Source organism: Lepisma saccharinum, chromosome 1, assembly GCF_977018435.1.
Source record: "Lepisma saccharinum chromosome 1, izLepSacc3.1, whole genome shotgun sequence".
Classification (NCBI taxonomy): domain Eukaryota; kingdom Metazoa; phylum Arthropoda; class Insecta; order Zygentoma; family Lepismatidae; genus Lepisma; species Lepisma saccharinum.
This window is the reverse complement of record NC_139229.1, coordinates 196,295,332-196,315,303: the sequence shown is the minus strand read 5'-3', so window position 1 is coordinate 196,315,303 and position 19,972 is coordinate 196,295,332. Positions and strand designations below refer to the sequence as shown.

General features: G+C 37.6%; 1 protein-coding gene across 1 annotated transcript in view; it reads right to left on the bottom strand.

Moving 5' to 3' along the window:
* LOC145991018 (uncharacterized) overlaps positions 1-19,703 on the bottom strand; it is a 46,925-nt gene extending 27,222 nt beyond the window's left edge. Inside the window, exon 1 of the mRNA XM_083126687.1 lies at positions 19,551-19,703. Within this exon, the coding sequence (XP_082982813.1) occupies positions 19,551-19,628 (78 nt within the window). The 5' untranslated portion in view covers positions 19,629-19,703. The remainder of the gene's footprint in view (positions 1-19,550) is intronic.
* Positions 19,704-19,972: the final 269 nt, after the last annotated feature.

Below are 19,972 nucleotides of genomic sequence, written 5' to 3'. Positions count from 1 at the left end.
TCGTGGACAATTTTCTCCTCGCACCGAATTGGTTAGATTGGAAGAACAGGCACCTCTACGTGTTCTCGAAAAGTTTGGAGCAAGCGAAATACCAGCAACTGATAAAACTGTACGATGGTCTGGACATTGCAACGTTCTCTTCGGAAATAAAACCACTCGACGATTGTCGTGAAAATTCAGTCGTTGTGTTCGACGATGTCATCCTGGAAAATCAAAATGAAATTCGCAATTTTTTCACGCAAGGTCGTCACAAAGGAATAGATTGCTTCTTCCTAGCTCAAACGTTTTCCAAAATTCCAAAACAGTTAGTACGCGACAACGCTAATTTCATATGTTTGTTTCGTCAAGATCACACCAACCTCAAGCACGCGTATGATGACTACGTAGGCGGAGACATGAACTACAATCAATTTTCGGAACGCTGCTGCTCCCACTGTTGGAACAGTGACGATTTCGGATTCGCGACGATCGACATGACGAGAAAACCCAACAACGGAAAATACAGAAACAAAATCAACAACTTTCTAAACGTTGCAACGTTGTGAGAAACGACGTGTATAAATAACGTTATGACGAAACGAAAAATTGAAGACGAAAATCTCAAGCTTCGTGATTACCTCGCGAAACGCTTCAAAGGTTGGAAATCCGAGAATCGCGGATTCTACGAAGAGAAGAAACGTCAAGATCAACCTGTGATCGATGCCATCAGCGATCTAGGTAAAGAAATTAAAGGCGTGACGGAACAAAATAAAAATTTGATCAACGAACTCGTACCACTTGCAGCTAAAAGTTACACCGTACCCACGCCCATTTCAAGCATTCCTTCCACGCCGTTCGAACTGAAGGACGTACCGCCACGACGTCGAGCCATAGGTAGCACGCCGTCGTCTTTGGATAAGATCGAGTTGGGACCTTTGGCACGAGACTACCTGAGCACGGGGAAATTCGACAAGGATGAAGTGTTCGGATTGTATCCAAGCATGGAGAGCAACGAAGGCGGCGGTGTGGTTTGGAAGATTGGAAAATCGAAGGTGAGCTTCGAAGGCAACGACATTAAAGTTAATTTAGGCGAGAAGGATAGTTGGAACAGGTATCCGGGTACGGTGGGACTGTGGGAACTCGTTGCCAAAAAGCAGCCGAAAGATTACACCGACGAAGATTACCAGAGTTACAAGGAAATTTTGATCATGACGGATGCCTTGTACCAGAACAACGACGCCTCGCAGAATAGGGTGAAATCGAGCAGCGGCGAGAAGTACAGAAATCTCATCAAACCGATTTGGAACCAGGTGAAAACAGGCAGCGGCGTCAAACTCTACAACACCCTGCCCAAAGAGTTTGTGTGGGTGGACGATGTGCGCAAGCTCATAGACCGATTGTTGGTTATTGCAGGAGAGGAGAATGCAGGCAATCGTAATTTCTACAACGAGAAGGTAGGAATTGTGGACATGATCAGCACCAAACTTTCCAACTTCATCGTGAACGACGACAAGGGCATAGGTCACCTCATTAAAATTATCAACACGCTGCCTCCGAGATTCTGGAACGTGGCCGAAGGAAAAGGACTCGTGAACGACATCATCAACAAGTTACCTTTCGAGATGCATTTACCCGGCTACCAGTTCTGCGGACCGGCTACCAAACTCAAGAAAAGATTGGAGAGAGGAGACAAGGGTGTGAATCCGTTGGACGCCGCATGCAAAGATCACGACATCGCCTACAACACCACTCGCGCCGATCTGGATGCACGTCACGAAGCAGACAGAAAGTTAGAGCACGCAGCTTTCGAAAGATTCGTTAGCAGAGACGCTTCGCTGGGAGAAAGAGCTGCAGCACTGGGCACCACCATAGCCATGAACACAAAACAAAAATTTGGATGGGGTGTGTAGAAATAAAAAAAATTCTCGAACCGTGAAAAAAATTTCTTCGGCATATAAATAACACTACATAAAAAAAACTCCAATTGTGTTTGTCATCTTATAAAAATGAGTAAACAATCACTAGATGCCCAAGCATTAAAACAAATGCTAAATTCATCAGTCGAATATGTAAAAATTCAGGAATTGGAAGTGGGCAAACCTTACACGATAACTTCCGGTTCAATTGTTTCTACCCAGTATGGTCCCAAGGCGCGTCTGTTGCTCAACGCACAATACAGTCTATTTTTACCAGATCGATACGCTAACATGTTATCTGACGAGAAGCTAGCTATTTTAATCGAGAACAAAACTCAAATCGTGTACAAGGGTACAAAGGAACTTCTTGGTAAGAAAACAAAGCACGTAATAGAATTTGTGTAACGGCTCTGCGCGGAGTATATCCTTGAAAAAAAATTACACAGAACAAAAAAATCTCAGAACATTTATATATAAATAACATACCGAAAAAAATTACACAAAAACAAAAAAAATCTCAAAACATATATATAAATAACATACCGTGAAAATAACATATAGAGCATCAACATGAAGCCCAAAGGTATCGTGTACCAGATACCATACTCCAATCTGAAAAATCTAGGTGCCCTCGATGGTTTACTCACCAAGAAACAACGCGAGAAGAAACGTTCTTGCTTGACGAAAGGACACGGAATGAAATTACTTCTCAGCACACCTCAATTGAGACGCTTGCAGCGTTCGCGGAAACAGCAAAAAATCGGAGGTTTCATATTCAGCATCCCAGCCATCCTGGCAGCATTGGGGGCCGTTGGAAGTTTGGCCGGCGGAAGTGCCGCCATCGCGAAAACAGTCATCGACTCGAAGAAGAACAAGGCAGAATTGGAAGAACAGAAACGTCACAACCTGGCTATGGAGAAGAAAGGGAAAGGTATAACCAAAAAACAAAAAAGCAACCTCGATGCTTTGAAAAAATATAAAAAAAAGAAGAAGCCCTGTCCAACTTCGATATTGAATCTCTAATCGAACTGTTGGGAATAAAAAACTTCAGGGGTGTTTTCATGTCCGATTCTCTACCCTCTGCTGTGAAGAAAAAAGAGTATGGTGTGGTCAACCTGGATAGTTACAAAAATTCTGGTACACATTGGATATGCTACCTCTAAATTGACGATAACAATGCATTTGTTTTCGATTCGTTCGGTGGCACACCACCTGCCAGGTTGGTGAAGTATCTCAGTGTTGCCAACCTCTACTACAATGACAAACGCATCCAGGGTTTCACCGATGTTAACTGCGGCCACCTATGCCTTTCCGTTCTCGCATACATGTCTAAAATAAATAACCCGTCGGTGGAACATTTTCAGAAAGCATTGTGGAATCTTAAACACGATGGGCGTGTTTCATCTCACGAGCGAATCTTCAATCTTAAAACTCACGCTGCACGACGACATCGTCTATCCTAAATCCGTAGCTCTGCGTGCATTCTACAGCATGTACCTCATACCTAACGTCACGCAGCACAACAACAAAATTAGCGTCGGAAGCGAACACATCGTCGTCACGCCAGGCCAATACAATCTTTCCACTTTGCAAGCTCAATTACCCAAGGGCACGTACCTTTCTCAAAATTCGGTCACGCACAGAGTGGAAATCGTGTCGGCGACGGAGACCGTTGACCTGGGTACCATAGGAGAACTTTTAGGTTTCGAGAACAACACCAAACTCGAAGCTGGCATCAAGCACACGGCAGCAAACATTCCTAAATTTCTAGCCATAGAGACTCTGAACGTTCACTGTAACGTAGCGGAAGGAATGATTACTAAATCTTCGGACGGATTGTTAGGAAGTCACAAGCAGACGGGAATCATAGCTACGTTCAAACCCAGTTCCGAGTTCATGGAACCGATCATCTACACACCCTCTTCGCCGATCTATTTTCCAGTATGCCGCAACCGCATAGACGACATAGAGTTGGTGGTGACAAACGAGAAAGGAGACGTGGTGGATTTCGCAGGTGCCACTACGACGGCCATCGTGGAGATCAACATATAATAAATAACACGCATAGTGAAAATGGAGCAAATCGAAAGTTACGAATTGCAATCTTTCCCTCCCAACCGTCGCACGTTCGCCAATCTCAACGAAGCGAACAGGGAGATCGAATACGACGTGGACGTAGGCGATGGGTTTGTTCATCCTCACAGAGCGGACCTCTACCTTCAATTCGACGTGGTGAAGACAGAAAGCGGAGACGCGTTTCCGCCCAATGCAAATTTGATACTCGTGGACAACTTCGTGCCTCACCTGTTCTCGCAGGTGGAGGTGAGGAAACACAACACCGTCATCGACAGAATAGACTATCCAGGCATCACGTCGACGGCAGTGGGAACATTGAAATTATCCAAAACAGACGCAACATACTATCAAGCAGGAGGATTCGAAGCAGGGACGAAAATATCGACGACAAGTCACACGGTGCTCTTTCCCATGCGTCTGCTGCCGGGATTCTTCTCGGACTACAAAGAGATCATGTGGAAGGGAGGATTGCGCGTCACGTTTCGAAGAGCAGCCAACGACAACGACGCGCTGATGCGATACACCAACTTGAACGCCGACGGCACGCCGATAGCCAACACTTTACCCGAAGCAGCCAAGTGCGTCATCCGAAGCATGGAGTTGAGAATGCCGATCGTGGAATACGAAACAAACTATGCCCTCAAGTACAAAGCGGAGATCTTGAAGAGTCCGCAGGTGCCGATTCGCTTTCACGGTTACCAGTGCGTGCAAAAGGTGGCGTCGGGAAGTCACATGGAATTCGACGTGACGACTCAGTTCAACAACATACAGTTCGACATGCCAGATTTCGTCGTGGTGCTTTTTCAGACCGGGCGCGATAAAAATCAGGAAAAAAATTCCAGCAAATTCGACAACTGCAAGATCAGGAATATTTATCTGAAGAATGGAAGAAACGAAGTGTTCCCGCGCGAGAATTACAACCTCGACATGACCAAAAACGATTACCTAAAACTTTACGAAGCTTACACCTCTTTCAAACGCGTGACCGAGGGAAACGTGGACATGTACTACACGCCCAGCGAATTCATAACCCACAGACCCATGTCCGTCATCAATACCACGAAGAGGAAGCAGGTGGTGGTCAACGATCGCACCAACATCAAGGTCGTCTGCGAGTTCAACAGCCCGTTGCCCGAGGACACCGTATGCAGTGTGATCCTGGTCGCCGAGAAGTCCTTCGTCCACGACGTGAAGAACGAGAGGGTCACAGAGCAGTTTTAACAAGTTTTTAACATTTTTTCTTGCACAATAAGAAATTTTTGTACTAGCACAATCAGTTTCAATGGCACAATACGAAAAATTTCACTAGTTCAAGATCAGTTACAATATCAATTTCATCACTTATCAGTTACAATATCTTTTTTTGCACTATAGCACGAGAGACAAATCAGAAAATTTGCACAAAAAAATTTGTTGTTGTTTTTACACGAGAAAATTAACAATAAAATTCTTTTTTATCGTTTCAGATGCTGTCGAAACATCAAAAACACATACACATACAAAGACACTAAAAAATAAGCATGCAACTTTATTTGTAACACACACACATATATTCTCCATCTTCATCAAAAATATTATAATAAACATAATTATTTTTATCTATCACACAATAAAACTCTATATCCAAAATATTACAACATCAAATAACACTAGAGTCGTTAGTACACGTTGCATGCATTACGGAGGTCCTCTGTAGGGTTTCATGGAAGTTTGGGGGAAAAAAAAAAACACGTGAAACCCTACAGAGGTGCGGTTATCTACAGCCGCAGCCGTTAGAACCTTTTTGGGTTGGGCACCACGCACCCTGGCGGGGTTAGGGGCCAGGCATCCTAAAAAACAACAATTATTTATTTGTTTGTTTGCCTCACAATACGAAAAATAATAAGAAGCACCAGCGCGCACGTGTGTATAGCACATCGTGTTTCCCGAGAGAGGTTTACAAAAGTCGCGATAGGTCTCTCTTTCTTTATCTTACGGCAATGTTGGTATTTCTATCTTTTTTTAGTTGTAGATGGGTTGCCAACACACTCTAGTTAATAATGCTACATATTATACACACACACACACATACTGTGTTGCCATCCATCCATCTCTCTCTCTTTTACGGCAGTATATATTTGTTACCGGCTCTATTGCCCAGTGAATGTATGTTACGCCAGTATATAAATTAGCTAAGCCCTTTCCAAGTAAGAAAAAAAGCTGTAGGTAGGTGTTGGCAACACTGTCGGTTGTTTAACTCTTCCCTCTCTCTCTCCTCTCTTTTTTTTGTAAAAAAGCTATGGCAAAAATACCAGTAGGTTGGCAAATTGCTTTATGCAATTAATTAAGGCAAGCCTCAAGCAGTATTGCCAGCTCCTTGCTTTAGGTTAGGTTAGGTTAGGTTAGGTTAGGTTAGGTTAGGTTAGGTTAGGTTAGGTTGGTTAGGTAGGTTAGGTAGGTTAGGTTAGGTTGGTTAGGTTAGGTTAGGTAGGTTAGGTAGGTTAGGTTAGGTTAGGTTAGGTCGGTTAGGTAGGTTAGGTAGGTTAGGTTAGGTTAGGTTAGGTTAGGTAGGTTAGGTAGGTTAGGTAGGTTAGGTAGGTTAGGTTAGGTAGGTTAGGTTAGGTTAGGTTAGGTAGGTTAGGTTAGGTTAGGTTAGGTACAAGCCTCAAGCAGTGTTGCCAGCTCCTTGCTTTAGGTTAGGTTAGACCAAGACAAAAACCTTGGTGATTTTTTGAGTGAGGAGTTGGCAACACTGCAAGAAAATGGGGCTCTCGCCTTACGAGAGAAATCCATTAAGGCGAGCCCCATTTTCGGTTTGTCAACCGGTCCACTTACTCTACTCCGATATTAGACGACATTGAACTCTAAAGGAAAATAAAGCATTTTCAAGCGATTAAAGTTCAAAGCACTACGGTGGAATGGGCATTGCCCCTCCCCAACCTTGGATAGAAATCAATTCTAGGGGGACCAACATTGAGGTCAAAGAAAACAAACAATACTAGTAGGATCTAAGAGTAACAGGACAAAATGATACTCAAGATACTCTTTCTTGCATTATTTCTTCCAGGCTGCCAAGAGCACCTGCAGGGGGACACAAAGGGGCAATTACCCCCTCGATATCAAATTTTATACAGATAAAAATACAATTCGTAAAAATTTCTTGCTCGCTTCGCTCGCAATGTCTGCTTTTCTTACAGTCTTGTTAAGTTCAGAGCCGTAACTAGAAGGCGGCGATAGTTGGGCCTTGGTGCCGAACGATCTAAATGAAAAAAAAAAATTAAAAGAGAATGCCATGGCGCCCCATGAAATTTTTTGTGCCATATTAAATCAATATGTTTTCAGTTTGCAAATATTTGGATGTAAAACATTTCTTGCTCGCTTCGCTAGCAATTTTATTATTTTCTGTAATGCATTGTGAATTACCAGAAAAACAAGTTATATCTAAGTACTTCACACTCTTGCTGCTAAACAATTTTGTCTTAAATGCATGAACACAATTGAAGACTAAAATTGGTAAACGCTGTAAGTGCCACAATAATTCAAACACCGTTTTCCACGTTAAACTGTGAAATGTGCCATGCTTTATAATGTGGTAAACGTGAAAACTGGCTAGTAGCCCTCTAAGTAGTTCAAAGGGCGTGTAAAGAGGTCACTAGTGTGAACGTTCTTACGGGATGATGTGCGGAACGATGCGATTTTCCAACACTTTCGCTTTTGGCACTTACAACGTTTACCACTTTTAGTCCTCAATTGTTTGGAGGAAAAGGAGGGCAGCATATGTCACAGATAATTTATTTATTCGTTATGGTGCCTCTATGTTACTGCATTATAGTTGGAGCTGGACTGGCTACCTATTTGCTAGTTTTCGCCTCACACGATACTTCTTACCGTACTTATCGATAGTCTTTTGTTTCTATAAGACATTGCGCAGAGCAGACAATCTGTGTAAAGAGCAATTTGAAGAATGTTGTAGGATAATTACTGCTTTGTGCTTTTATTAAACATTAAAAAAGGAAAGAATGGACTAGAGATCGGCACGATAAAAATATGGTAGTCAACGCGTACTGAACGAGCTTTTTAATTAACTCGGGTATGCATATTCATAAATGAGATTCGCAGGATTCATTCACAAATTTTTAAAACAATCAAACATTTAATTTGATACACTTGTAACAATAAGGATTTTAATTTTCGGCTAATCATATTTGTCACGTACACATCTCATCGCTTTGCATAAATACGTAAATATTAATGAACTGAACACGAATGGACTGCACGTCATCTCTTTCCTTTTTTATCGAGAAACTAACAAAACAGCCAACACTCGAAAACCACAGAAAAAATCTACCCTTTGCAAACTCACAGATTATCTTCACATGGCCTAACTTTGTTGCAGCCATCACATCCGGGCAGGTAACCAGTTCAGCGCCAACTAACTGGATATCCAGTTCCGTGTGATTCGGGCTTAAGTCGTTCACTTTGTCCAGTTTTAGATTTCCAAATAACGTTGATAGTTCACACCAAATATTAAAATTTAACATATTAGCCTAACTTCCTGTATTTATTGTGCAAATAATAGGTATTTCAACAATACGACTATGCATAACTGGAACTTCTATTAATGGAGTAGGTACATCGACTCCAGTGAAAGCTAGTCTGGTTCTACCTCAAACCACTCATTCAAAAAATTAACCTGTAAAACACTTGTAAAATTATGTCCATATGTAATTTTTGAAAATTTTGTCAATTAGATCAAACAGTTACACATTGAGCCGGATGTAGTGTATTAAAATTATTACTGTACTCAGGCCTATAATTACTCACTCTTCGTGGACAATAGGATTTAGCATCATGAGACACACCTTGAACAGGTTGTAAATAATTAGACTGATACATTTTACTATACCTGTTTCTTAAAAAATGTCTGCTTCTTGCATTGGTTCTATTATTAAACCTTTTCCCGAAGATATTTGAATATATTGGAGTGTTCCAATTTGTTTAAATCTTTTAAAGGATTGATTTCCGCCTTTATTTTCATTATTGCCAGGATTAAATTGACAATTACCTTTAATATGTCCCTCCCAAATTTCGTTGTTCGCGACTAGAATCAGATGTCTGAGTAGATGAAGTAGTAATAAATATGTTCCTTTTAATATTCACCTGTCGAACATTCAATTTAACTTTTTTTGTTCGTTCCATTTAAAAGACTTTGAAACTTTGTCACTATCAAATTCCTCTTCATGAAGACACATTTGTCCCCTTCAGCTAGTTTTCACAACGTCCAGTATTCTCAACATACTTGTAAGTTGATCTACAGATGTTATTCCCTGGCATACTATATTATTAGCAAAGTTATCTGGTAAATTATCTGATGTTTTAAAATTGCTTCAAAACAATTGCGAAGATGATAACAAAAACACGTTGGTTATTTGCAAGAAGAATATTAAATATGATGGAAATATCATAAGCCTGCTTTTTCCTATAGGTCTATTTGAGATTGATTGCTTGATATTAAGTTATTTTACGTCGCTTTTCTGCCACGTTTGGCTAATCGCGACAATGAGAATGAGTGCTAATGGTATGAACTTTTTGAAGCGACACTCACAAAGAACAATCGTCCTCAGACCGGGATTCGAACCTGGGACCCCTGGCATCACGGCGTGCTGTTATATCAATATCATGCAAATGATATTGATATGAAAGCCATTTGGCAAGAAAAATTTAGAGCTTTCTTATTACTTCTAAAAAAGGAAATTACATACATTTTTCTTTATGGCAATTAGAAATTAAACTTTGTTATCTTCCTAGATGTGGTTTATCTTCTCAATTTCAAATAAAATTCTAAATTCTGTAAAAAAGATAAAGATATTAACTCATTTCCACTACAGTAAAACATTCAGAAACAATAAAGAAAAATGTTATGAGACAATATTGTAAAAAGCCATTCACATTTGTTAATATAAAACTTTGTAGAAATTATGTCAACTTGTATTCGATTCTGGAAAGAAAAAATATCAATAAAGAATGAGGTAAAAAATTATCATGGACTACTGAAATAAGATTGCTGAAGCCTGAAATCGAAAAATTGTAAGTAGCTTCTTATTTCTTTATCCCAGGTTGCGTTTGTGTTTTACCGAAGCAATGTGACGTGTATTATTCGTACATTACGCCTAGAGTGCTTGAAAAACGTCATAAATAAGATATACCAGACTCAGAAGGGATAAATGACATAAGATAAATCGCACGTGCAAGACTGATACTGAACAGGTAAGTTCAGTGAAAGTGTATAAAAGGAAAATCACAACAAAATGGAGAAGAAACTAGATAAAATAATAGAATTGATAATGGACACAAACATTAGTCTTGAAAAAAGCTTGGACAGAAAGTTTGAGGAATTGAAAAGTGAAATGAAACAAATGGATAAGGATTTGGCACAGTACAGAGTAGAGTGTAGTCAAAGGAGTGAAAAGTTAGATAAGAAGATAGATACACAAAACAGGGAAACCACCTGTTTAAAGCTAAACGTTGACATGATGGAGAAGGAAAATGAGGAGAGTATAAAAATTATCCAACACAACACTGCCTCAATCACTGAAATTCGAAAGGAGTTAGCAGAGAGATTTTAAATAAAAGTGAAAATGGAACAAACTCAAGGTTTATGGGCAGTGTTAAGAAAAGATTAAGAGAATTAGAAAAACAAGTGAGATGCATGCTAGACAGAAATACTTCAGGAAATCTATTGGATGACTCACCAATCTTGATACCCACGTTTGCAGCTATTAGCCAGTTAGACACAGAAGAAGTTAGCCAATCGGGAATCCAAATTGAGCAAAAAGGACACAGCAATGCAACAGACATAGAAGAGGTATGTAAATTCTTGTGCCCAGAAAATGATGCATGTTCACCTTCTAGTGTAGTTATTGCCACAAACAGTTTTGATTTGGAAATAGAAGGTAAAAACAATGTGGAACAAAGCATCAAGTGTATAGTTAATGCCTTAAGTGAAATTAGAGAGTCTCTTAAGGAGAGTAGTAAAATCAATGTAAGCTTACTTGAATTTATGGAAGTAAACATACATCATCAGAACAGTTTGCATAAGAACAATTCTACGTACTTTTATAAATATCAAACGCATGATGTAAAGCGACTTAAGATTGCCAGCTCCAAGATATCCAGTAGCAGTAACAACTCCTCCGATAGTCACAAACAAGAGAAAATGGTGAAGAATGTAAGAAGTAGAAAGAAGTAAGAGCAAAAAAAAAGAAATCTAGAAAGGAAGCTGGATGTAGAAGTTCTGACAGTGAGAAGGCATATTTGATAGAAGATAAAGTCTTACCAATGCTTAGTGACGATGTCAGAAGACACACAAAGTGGAAAACTTTTAAGATAAAGCATGTTACAGACAGTACGGAAGATGAAGGAATTGGTTCTGCAAGTTCCGAGCAAACAGGAAATAAAGACGACGAGAGACAAAAGAAAAAAGTGAAAATGAAGAAGCAAGGTGATCGTAAAGGCAACAATACAGACAATCTTGGATCCAAAAACACACACACGAAATTCTTAGTATTGCCTTAATGTCAATAATGTGCTTTGTGAAATTAACCAGATGTATATATATCGTAATTCTTTCAAAAGTGGTTTATAGTGAAACATGTCTTGTTCTTTCATAAGTCTTTCATAAATGTATATAAAAAAAGTTAAGTGCGAGGTTATATGTTAAAAGAAAATGTTAAGTAACGTGCACTGCAACATTATTTTTCTTGTCCATGTTCAGCATATTAAGGTGATGAAACGAGAACAGTACAAAAATTTCCTAGTACTACCATAATGCAGTGGTTGGATTGTTTAAATAGTAGAATTAACCATATGAATGCAATGTAATGCCATTGAAGCAACTTAACTACTTTTGTTTTCTCATACGAGTACCATGAATTATGTTTTAATAATAAGTTGAGTGGTAGGTAGTACGTTAAAAATATTAGAGATGATAAGTGTGTATGCATGTTCATGTATATCTCTATATGTGCATACATCTAGGTATGTTGATGTAACGAAAACTGCTTTGCTGGCAAAATCTTAAATCAGGTATTTAGAGAATTGAAAAGTATCAGTTTTTAAATATCACTATTGGTACAGTCAGCTGCAAAATAAATACATTTATTTTCTTTTATATCCTTCATGTCTCAAAATAACATTATTATTCATGATGCTAGTCCAGCATTTGTATTCCGGTGTCTTTGCATTTTATGTTCAATTCTTGAACTCCAAATAAAAACAAATGAGTAAATATTTGTGTCAGTATGTAAGAACATGTATTTAGAATAGTAAACAAATAACCCACGGACACATACTTCAATAAGATGCATTCATGTGATACAGTGTACTAAATATTTATTTACATGCTATTGCAATGTGTTGCATATTGTTTTGAGAGATCTGAATTTATGTTTGTGCAATAGCAAAGTAAGATATTATTTCTGCATGTTTATCTATTATTGTGAGACATGCATGCTCATTTTTGAAGCAATGTATTTGTTTTAGCCTTCTGTTGAATTATATGCAGACAATGATTCGGTACTATAATATGTTGTAAAAGTGTTTTTCTTTAGAATTACATGTAATGTTTATTAGATTACAGTCAGTAAATATGGTGAAGTGCAATGTACTTTGCGATACATTTCCAGCCAGCTGTATACTTTTATGCTATTAATCGATCACAAAGTTGTTGATAACGTGACACTAGGAGAAAACTTACCTGAAATTGTATTGGCATTGTAAGAACAAAAAGGTCAATTTGGTGTTCACATCTCTACTAAAGACAAATATTTCAAAGGCATTATAGTAATTAGGGTAGCGTTTGACTTCTAGATAGTGAGTTATATTTACAGTATTCCATTACTTCATTCAGTGTCTCATTCACATGCAAGGTATTTAGTAGTCTGTCTCATGTGATTTACTGTACTTTGAATATTCAATCTTGAAATTGAGTGGTGAATTAGTTCTAAGTTTTCACTCATGGTTCATGCTCAATTAATACCATATAGATACAGACATAGAAATAAAATTATGATTTTTATAAAGTTGCTATGGCAGTATTGTACACACACGGCATTTGCCGTAACAATATTTATAGTATGAAAAACATACGGTATTTTATTTAGTTGGTAAACATTTCCTAGTACTATCCTAGGATGGTAATTTGTTTGGTTCATTAAAATAATCAACTAATCAATACAATCCCATTTAGCTTATGTATAATTTTCCTAATTGTTATGACATAAGTGCATAAAAAAATAGATATATCTGTAAAGTACAAGGTGTGCAATATCTTAGTAATGTAAATTTGGTAATATTTTGTAACTTCATATATACGTAGACGCGTAAGCTCTGTAGAGAGGTATCTTAAATGTGATGCAAATATATGTGATACCCTTAGACTTCTCAAGGAAATGTTATAAAATCACATAATATTTCTTTTCCAATATAATGTAAGTTATACCTAGCTCGTCGGATCTATATTTTCTTTAAATGTTTTGTTCTTTGTGAATAGTTAAGATATGCAATCTTAATTTTTTAATTTTTGAATATTCAATCTTGGTATGCAATGAGCATAAACACTGATGGTATGTGAATAGTCGGAATAACTAGTTAACAAATTTTGTGCTTTAACTCCATAGTTAATACTCAGTTAGCATAATATATGCAAGAGCAAATAACCAAAATGTTAAATTTGCAAGATTAATAAGGTGGTATTGCGCCGATATGGCATTCCACACAATACTTACATGTAAAAGAATATGCCCAGTGTTTATTTAGTTACTGCTCAAGGCAAAATTTGTATGCTCCTTCAATATGCTTATTTTGTCCATGTTCAGGTATAATTGGTATTTGAATGACATGTGGTGTAAACACACTCGGTTGCAAATATACTGCATATATAATATTCATTCCTTAAACTCATTTTATTCATGTTGACAATGTGAAGTCAGCAAAAATAAATGTGTGTATGTGTGTGTATATATATATATATATATATATATATATATATATATATATATATATATATGCATCTTGCTATCAAATGAAGAGTTTATACTAATTTTTGTATTGCATTAAGATTGGAAGTAGCAAAGTGCTTCCTGCTGAATTTATTTAAAAATTCTTGTAGAACTTACTACTATTTTGTAACATGATTGGATTGTTGCATGTTGTCATTGCGAATTAGTCATTCACTCAGGAATTATACCATATTTACTATTCTTGTTTTTATAGCATTATGCTATTAAGCTAGCATATTTCAAAAAGATAAAGGTTCATTTTATAATTTCACATCAGAATCTTTATCACTTGATTTCTATTATCTACAAATATCATTTTGCCTTTGTATGTTTCAATATAAACCTAGTAAAACTAAAAATCATTGTGAAGTAAATTTATTTAGGTAAATGTTTCAAAACAAAACAGAAAGGTTCAGGATATTCAAAAAACAAATTGTAATCATCATTTGTACAAGAAAAGATTCATACTTATGTACATTTTAAAATTCATGTAATATGTCTTGGTTGAGTTGAGCAGTGGATGGTTTGAGATATTCAGGGTCTGTAGTTCGAACCCACCTTGAGCGCCATATATCAATATCATGCAAATGATATTGATATGAAAGAAAAATTGGCAAGAAAAATGTAGAGCTTTCTTATTTCTTCTATAAAAGGAAATTGCATACATTTTTCTTTATGGCAATTAGAAATTAAACTTTGTTATCTTCCTACATGTGGTTTATCTTCTCAATTTCAAATAAAATTCTAAATTCTGTAAAAAAGATAAAGATATTAACTCATTTCCACTACAGTTAAACATTCAGAAACAATAAAGAAAAATGTTAGAAAAATACTCATAAGTCCAGAGCCATCTAAAGTTCAAAATAGCAAACCATATCCCAACATAGTAGTGATTCTCTTAAAACCTATTTTATTTCAAATTATTCAATAATAAGTTAAAATGAGACAATATTGTAAAAAGCCATTCACATTTGTTAATATAAAACTTTGTAGAAATTATGTCAACTTGTATTCGATTCTGGAAAGAAAAAATATCAATAAAGAATGAGGTAAAACATTATCATGGACTACTAAAATAAGATGGCTGAAGCCTGAAATCGAAAAATTGTAAGTAGTGTCTTATTTCTTTATCCCAGGTTGCGTTTGTGTTTTACCGAAGCAATGTGACGTGTATTATTCGTATATTAGAGTGCTTGAAAAACGTCATACTGTGGTAACCACTCCACCACGAAGATCCGCTCTTAGGCCTACCTGAACTGAAATTGGTTTAATTTGGGAATTTCGCACACACCGCATAGTGCTACAAGTACAGACTTTCACGTGCAAGTTTTGTTTTGTTTGGTAAAACAATACAGAATATTTTACAAACATACTCCTATCGCAACTGTGCGCAAGAGGGGGGGGGGTGATCATAACCCCTCTTTAGAACAGTAAAAGGAATGTCAAAGGCAGGAAAAGATCGGAAAAAGATGGCTGGCTACTAAAAAAATGTATATGTCTCCCTCTCTTTCGAAAGTCCCTGGTACGCCACTGTATATAGAGCTTGGTACAGCTTGGTTTTTAAGTCCACTATATGCACAGGATAATCGAGACTGGGGACCTGCAATTTAAAGTGGGATCCAAACAACTTGTACCTCAACCTTACATCAAACTTGGGACATCTTTATTAGAAGGAGGCGATGTTACCACTACGCTATCCATAAAAGAAAGGAAACAAAAAAATGTCCCACAACTTGTCAAGAAAAGGACTGTTCCATTTGGAACAAGGAAAGGGAGGAGAAGGCGTGTTCCACTTTCTAATAGGGGAGGAAGTGTGTTAATTTACATTGACATTTCTTAATATTTTAAGAATTATTTTCTCGAAAATGGAACGAGGCCCCAAAGTCTTTTCATTTGCGTGTGTTAGTACATATATTCAGCTACAAGATGGCATACTTGGTTTATTTCTTGCTTGATGCTGTTTTGAGATAAGTCTAATTCTAAAGTTGCGGATTTCGTAATTTTTCAGTATTCAAAGGGTTATATCTGCTAACAGCATCAATATCCAAGTAATGTGCTATTTCAGGTAGCTTGTCCTAATAGTGAGCTTCAATGCCCAGTAAACAAATCTTTGGGGTTACTGTTGCTTAGCGAAGATATTAAGGACCGAAAACAGGGGAAAAAACTGCATTTTGGACCATCTTTGTTGCCTCTTAACAATGGAAAGCAACAATGCACCATCAAAACAATTGAATGCATATCAGCAAACAGTCGTATATTAAGAGTATATCAAAACAAAAGTTTGGGGTGTTGTTGCTTTCCAAAGATACAGCACTCCAAACATAGTCATGTTTCACTCTTCATGAAAAATGGACGGTCTGACCTTGAACTTTGACATTTCCTACAGGGCAGGGAAAATTTTTTTTGAGGTCTCAAAATTACACAATATTATTTTCTCATGACCAACTTCAATATAAAAAAATCAAGCCAATCAAAATATACAACTATCTCACTTTTTTCGAATTTCAATAGAATAGCTCTTATAAGCTTCGGTGACATTTTATATCACGGAGAAAGAAACGTTGCTCGTACTATTGTCAAGGACACACTAGCGGTAAAATAGTTGGGCGATTTGTGGAACATCGTGCTCTTTTACTATTAAATGCCTATGTTCCTTGTAGCTTTTCTTTTCTTTACAAACTGTAGTTGTTCCGAAGGAAGTGTTTCTTTTAAATAACAGCGCATTATGACCAAGGTGAATTGATTTAAATTAAGTTGATTTAAATCGCTATTTTTTTCTTTCAAAAATCACTGATGTAAAACACTTTAAAGAAATAATTTATAGAGTAATGTACATAAGGATTTTGTAGATATCAAAATCACTTTTGGTGAAAGTACATTGATTTCGTAATAATTTGAAATGGTGTTTGTTAGGCTCTAAGAAAGGTTCTCTTTTCGGAAACACCACTGCCGACACGTCTCGAACGTACGTACGTACACGGCGTACGAAAACTATAAGCGACTCTTCTCGCATCTGGTAGCGAATTTGCAAAATTCTCTCTATTTCTCATACGGAATAGAATTCGTCTAGAAATGCACTTTCAAATGCACTAAAATATATGAACGGTTTGGCGTATCGATACCAAATACTCGCTTATTTATTTAAAGCCAAAACGAGGATTCTATCTAACACAACCTCTCGTCTAAGTGAAAAGCTTCTTGATAATTTATTAATTCGTCGCGGAGATGGGAGTAATTCTATCATTCGGCCCATTCTAATGTGAGAAGAAAAAAATATTGGAGGGCACACATAAAATGTCGGTGTTTGGTAGTGCGGGGGCTTCAAACTAGAATCCTGCCTAGAGCGTCAGGATATCTAGTTACAGGCTGTCCCTTTCATTCCTCTTTCCATTCTTCACATGTTGAAAATTCTGTACAAGAAAGTACCCATCTGCCCTAGTGCACGCTGTAACACGACGTTGAAGGGTGATGGAGCAGATGCAAGTAACAGTAAGTGAATCAAAATAATCAGTGCCCCTAATAATAGACACAACGCTGCAGAAAAGTGGGGAAATTTAAAAAGAAATCGCATTCCATATTTCAACAATGATGCAATCACAACACTCGTCACGAAGCAATATTGAAAACTAGAAAAATATAAGTATAATATGGGGGAGCAGCAAGCAGTTGCACTATTCAGGGCGTTCGTTCAAATTTAGAAGTGGTCGACGGAAACACCGCAGTCAAATTTGTGTCCAGGAGTGTTTGGGAGGACTTTAGCATCGAGTGTCAAGTTATTAATTTTCTAAGGTGATGATTTCGAAAGAAGTCAATCATTTATCTTAATATAATTATAAATAAATAGCCAGAAAGAACTGAGAGAATTCACTATTCTCTCTGTTGCATAGAGGGCTGCCATTTACTAGTCACATTATGTCATTTTGTACCAGTGGGGGTATTGATTATTATATATTATAGCTTATATAATCTATTGCATATGTAGGACATTTAGCGTTGCTTCCAAAGAGCTTCTCTTACTGTAAACTGAATTACATTTGGTTGTCCGGATAGTTCTGAACATTTTTGTCTTAGAAAAGAATACAAATTTGATATTGCGAGAATTGTTTTATTCCGCAAAATATTATTCACTTTTCTCGATGACCTTGTTCCATCGTTTTGACAACTTAAAAATTACTGTTTGATAATGCTGGAGTCGCGGAATGATTTTTCGTTCACGTTCTTTAAGACCTGAACAAGTGGATGTCGGATGGGGCAATGTCCGGTGGGTATGTTGAGTAGGGTAAGACGTCGCAGCCTAGCTCATTCAAGTTTCTGCGAGTGACCAAAGAAACATACGGTCTCGCATTGTCTTGTTGGGACACAACGCCCTTCATTTTCGCTAGTTCTGGTGTCTTCTGCTTCTTGTTTGTGCAATTTCTTAAACTGTCTCCAGAACACGTCTGAATTGATTGTCCACAGTACGGTTCATAGCTCATACTACAGTTCCCTTTGAAATCCCACCCAGACAGAGGGCATGATCATCTGTGAATGAATGTTTGGCTTTGATGCTTCTTTTGGTGGTTCGCCGGCTTGGCCGTATGATAGTCTTAGCACAACACACTCATCTACTTTCCATCACCAGTCAGCAATCAGCATTCGTTTCAAAGAAAGGATTTGTTTTGTTTCGTTTTGGTAACATGTCGAAGGTGGAATAATGAACAAGGCAGTTCTTCTTCGGCAGTTCGTCTGGGGTCCAAATATCGTAGCGAAAATTGTATAAAATGTTCCTAAACAATGCTTTTAGGTATGTTCAGCGCTCTGCTATTTCTCTGGTCGAAGACCTTTAGTTCCATTCAATTTGTACCGTAATTTAGTCGTTCACTGTTGACGATCACCCAGCACGATCCTAATTTTTCAGGCTGGAATTCCCTTCTTTGAATCTGGCAAACCATATTCAAACCGTTGATCCACCTGTAGAGTCGTCTCCATACATGTCACAAATCTGTTTGCATGTGTTCACCTTTCTTGTAAAGGAATAGCATTTTGTCTTTTGATCTTTCATGTTTAAAACACGATACAGAAACACAGCTTCGCCTTCACACGACCGAACGTCACTGACCAATAGAATCAAATGTCTTCTATTCAGTGCCACCAACATTTCACCTGTCTCTTAATTGTGTAGTTATCTTGTGCTACATAAAAATGCCCGTGTCGAAAACTCTCAGATCTTCCCGGACAATCCTTATGAACGACACATATTCGTGTTCTATACCTCGAATGTTGATACATGAGATGCTGTCTTGGACTCAGATTGCACCATGAGGGTCTCCGGAACAGTAAAAGGAAAATATGCCAATATGCCATTTCGAAGGATGAGAAATTACTCGAAAAAATTATAATAGGTGAAACATAACAATAAATTTGTATTTTTATCTTCAGAACTGGATATTAGTTTTAAAATATGTCTTCATTAAATACTCGTTTGTTCAGTTAAAAGTATAAAGTTTTTTTTTTAAAAAAATATCCCCTCTACGTTCTAACATAGCAGCAACGAAATACTCACCTCTCCATTCACAGTGTGATGCATAAGTTGCATTTGCAGAAGAACAAGCGACAGGGCTAAAGTACAGCAGGCCTTCATGCTTAAGCTTTTGATAAACTGAAATTGTAAGCTCACGTGTGATGTAGAGGCAGTCTCCAAGGAATTTATGATTGTTTGCTGTTAAAACAGGAAGCTGAAGTGTCATTTTCGTTTTGGTTCACAGAATTAATTGCACGGCAGATTATAAAAATGGCATATTTCCGGCACTTATATGTTTTCCCGTCGTTTCTATGCAGTATTCGAATAAGGAAAATGCAGTGCTACTGATCAGTGGCGGCGACTAGGGGATTAGTGGGACATTTGCCCCCCCCCCCCCTGCTCCCACTTCATGCTCCCACATTATGGCCTCGTAAAGCTAAGCCTAGTTTACAAAGAAAAAAATT